At 35.0% G+C, this 3,065-nt stretch overlaps 1 protein-coding gene across 1 annotated transcript; it reads left to right on the forward strand.

Moving 5' to 3' along the window:
* Window positions 1-991: 991 nt before the first annotated feature.
* On the forward strand, window positions 992-2,389 carry LOC131070446 (pathogenesis-related thaumatin-like protein 3.6). The gene is made up of 2 exons (XM_058005998.2): window positions 992-1,256; window positions 1,361-2,389. The coding sequence occupies exons 1-2, from the start codon at window positions 1,082-1,084 to the stop codon at window positions 2,041-2,043; spliced, it is 858 nt and encodes a 285-aa protein (XP_057861981.2). The 5' UTR covers window positions 992-1,081; the 3' UTR covers window positions 2,044-2,389.
* Window positions 2,390-3,065: the final 676 nt, after the last annotated feature.

Here is a 3,065-nt window from a genome sequence, read left to right on the forward strand (position 1 = left end):
GAGTTTTCATTATAGATTACAATCAAGAAACCTCCATTAAAAAATTGAATTACAAAAAGTAAGCATGCTTTGTGATTTAATAAAATGTATAAGAAAGTAATTTGACTAATAAATTTTATTTTATTTAATCAAAATCTTATTTCCTTTTTCATAATAGAATTAAAAAAGTATTAATGGTTTCTTTTTTATATTCCTTTATAACAAATAGTAGAAATCAATCTCACATGGAAGATTTAATTGAAAGAATTCTTACAATATTTTTGTTATCTTATTATATTCTCTTATCAATATATAAATAAATAAGATTACTTACATATAGTCAATAGAGGGATTACACTACTCATAACAATAGGTTGCAAACATAGATCCACCCTTGAGCTAGGATTATCTAAACCAACTAGGTTTTCACATAACAAACATATATATGCACATAAAGCGTTATCTACACAATTTTTTCTAGGATATAAATAACATACATGAATATTGTATAGATAAATGGTGAAGGAGGAGATAAGGGGACACACTTCGATGAGAAATAAAATCATAATATTTTAGCATTTTAATAATAATATTCTCATTAGAAATAAACCTCTCTAGAATAACCTTCTTATGTTATATTTCATAACTATCCATCCATAATAAACTTCTCTCCTAAATTATCAACATATACATCATTACACCAAATCAACAAACATTAATTTTATATAATGTCTAAGAGTTTTCTTTCACATCAAATCAACAAACATTAATTTTATATAATGCCAAGAGTTTTCTTTCAAATCAAATCAACAAACATTATATATCTATATATATCACAGTATCACTCATTTCAAGAGTTTTCTCTCACATAAAAAAATTCACGTCTTTTACTAAAAATGTTGTCATCGATTGCTTCTTTGACTTCGACACGATAAATGTTGATCTTAGAGACATTAGGAAACTTCAAGTAAATTGTTGAACCAGTAGTGTTAAAGCAGTTCAGTTTCTTAGGTGTATCTTGATCAATAATAAATTTGTTATAAAGATCATTCTCTGGCAGCCATTCGTTCTGATTTTGACTTTAAAAATAGGCACCAAAGTCATGGACGAGACTTCCGAGCACGTGCGCTACGGTTTCCCTCTGAGCAAATCGACTCCCAATTTTCTTCTAAATAGAAATTCATTCTACGATCATAAGCACTCACAATTGTCATCAATGGCTGGATCAATACCATTTTGGATCGCTCTCATAGCGAGTTTCTCTGTTTTTCTTCAAGGTAATATTTTACATCAGATATATGGAGACTACTGTCATTCAATAAGACGCACAAAGTACAGATTTTCATGCTTTTACGGTCTTCAATTTCTTTCTTGATTGCAGGAGTGAAAGTGAAGGCAACAACATTTGAGATCACAAACAAATGCCCCTACACGGTTTGGGCAGCAGCGTTCCCAGGTGGAGGGAAACAACTGGCACAAGGGCAGTCATGGAGCGTCCAACCTGACGCTGGAACATCCACGGGCAGAATATGGGGACGAACGGACTGTTCCTTCGACGGCAGCGGTCGGGGCACCTGCCAAAGCGGTGACTGCAACGGCACGCTCAACTGCCAAGGCGATGGCTCGGCGCCAGTCACTCTGGTTGAATATACCCTCAATCCTTCCATGAATCTGGACTTTTACGACATCTCTCTCTTGGATGGCTTCAATCTGCCTCTTTCCATCACTCCCACTTCCACAAACCCTAATTGCAAGGGGATAATTACATGCCTGAGTGACATTAATTCGCAGTGCCCTAACGAGCTCAAGGTGAGCGGAGGATGCCTAAGCGCCTGCGTCAAATATAATACGGACGATCACTGCTGCAGAGGTGCTAACTGTAACCAGACCCTTTATTCCAGGTTTTTTAAGGAACAATGCCCCCAGGCCTACAGCTACGCCAAGGATGACGTCACCAGCGCGTTTACTTGCCCCAGCGGAACTGACTATAAAATCGTCTTTTGCGGTAGAAGTGATCACATTTTCGCTCTCTACTTATATATAACCATAAATAATGAGGAATAAGATTCACTGCGCTGCGCATCGTGCGCTTGAGCTCTGTGTTACTCAATTTTCAAAGATGTTTAGCCGATAGGCTAAATTTTGTAGCAGATTTCAGCCAGTTAGTTGTCTCGTGCCGGAAAAAACTACTTTCGAGGAGTTGAATTGTTCTTTGCCTGAACAAATTTGAACTGGCGACATATTTTTTGGTTAGAAGGCTGCAAAAATCTTAAAAATTTTGTCTCGGGTTCAAGAATCTAATTGTTGCTCTAAAACCCCGATGTATTTAGATCTACTCTCTGTTCGTATAGGCAAATTGGTTTTGGTTCGCCTCATTTATCGAAAACTCTGCTTTGTTAGGGTTTCATAATATTTGTCTTGCAAGCTCTGCGCGGTTTTCCTCATCGTTGACTGTGATATTTTTATATCATTATAATTAGATTGAACTTGAAACAGCAATTATAGGCAGATTGGTTTTGGTTTGCTTCCTTGTTTTTTTTTAAGTATGTTTTGTTTTCTTATTGTTTTATTGTTTCATAGTAGAGTTTGTGTTTAATTTTGAGGTAGAGGTGGGGCTAGAAATTGCTCCACCAGTTTAGAAATATTTTACGTCACTTGTTAATCATCTCAAATATAATTTTTTGCTAGGAGATTATTTGGAATCTTTTTCTAAAAAATAGGAGCCCCTACTTTTTAGGAAAAAATAGGGTGGGGCTAGAAATTGCCCCACTAGCTTAGAAATATTTTATGCCACTTGTTAATCATCTAAATTTTAGAGGGAAACCTAAATTTATTTACAACCAGTTTTCTTAAATTTAGGAGTTTAAACTTAAGTTGTTTTGCACTACAAAGTTCATGGGACTGCCAACATTCTTAAATTTAGGAGCTTAAACTTTTAAGTTGAAGTGTCGTACAAAATTCATAGGACCCAAAAAAAAAATATTCCAAAAAAATCTTGCCTAAGTCACTTGCCATTGTTGTGTTTTGACTTTAAATAAACACATCAATTCAATGGATTTATCTATGGTTGTTTTCATATATGGTAT

Source organism: Cryptomeria japonica, chromosome 3, assembly GCF_030272615.1.
Source record: "Cryptomeria japonica chromosome 3, Sugi_1.0, whole genome shotgun sequence".
NCBI classification, from domain to species: Eukaryota; Viridiplantae; Streptophyta; class Pinopsida; order Cupressales; family Cupressaceae; genus Cryptomeria; species Cryptomeria japonica.

Bases quoted from the DNA above. Each gene is read 5' to 3' on its own strand.
- LOC131070446 (XM_058005998.2), top strand. From the start codon at position 1,082: ATGGACGAGACTTCCGAGCACGTGCGCTACGGTTTCCCTCTGAGCAAA. The intron at 1,257-1,360 runs GTAATATTTTAC...TCTTGATTGCAG, and splicing joins TTTCTCTGTTTTTCTTCAAG to GAGTGAAAGTGAAGGCAACA.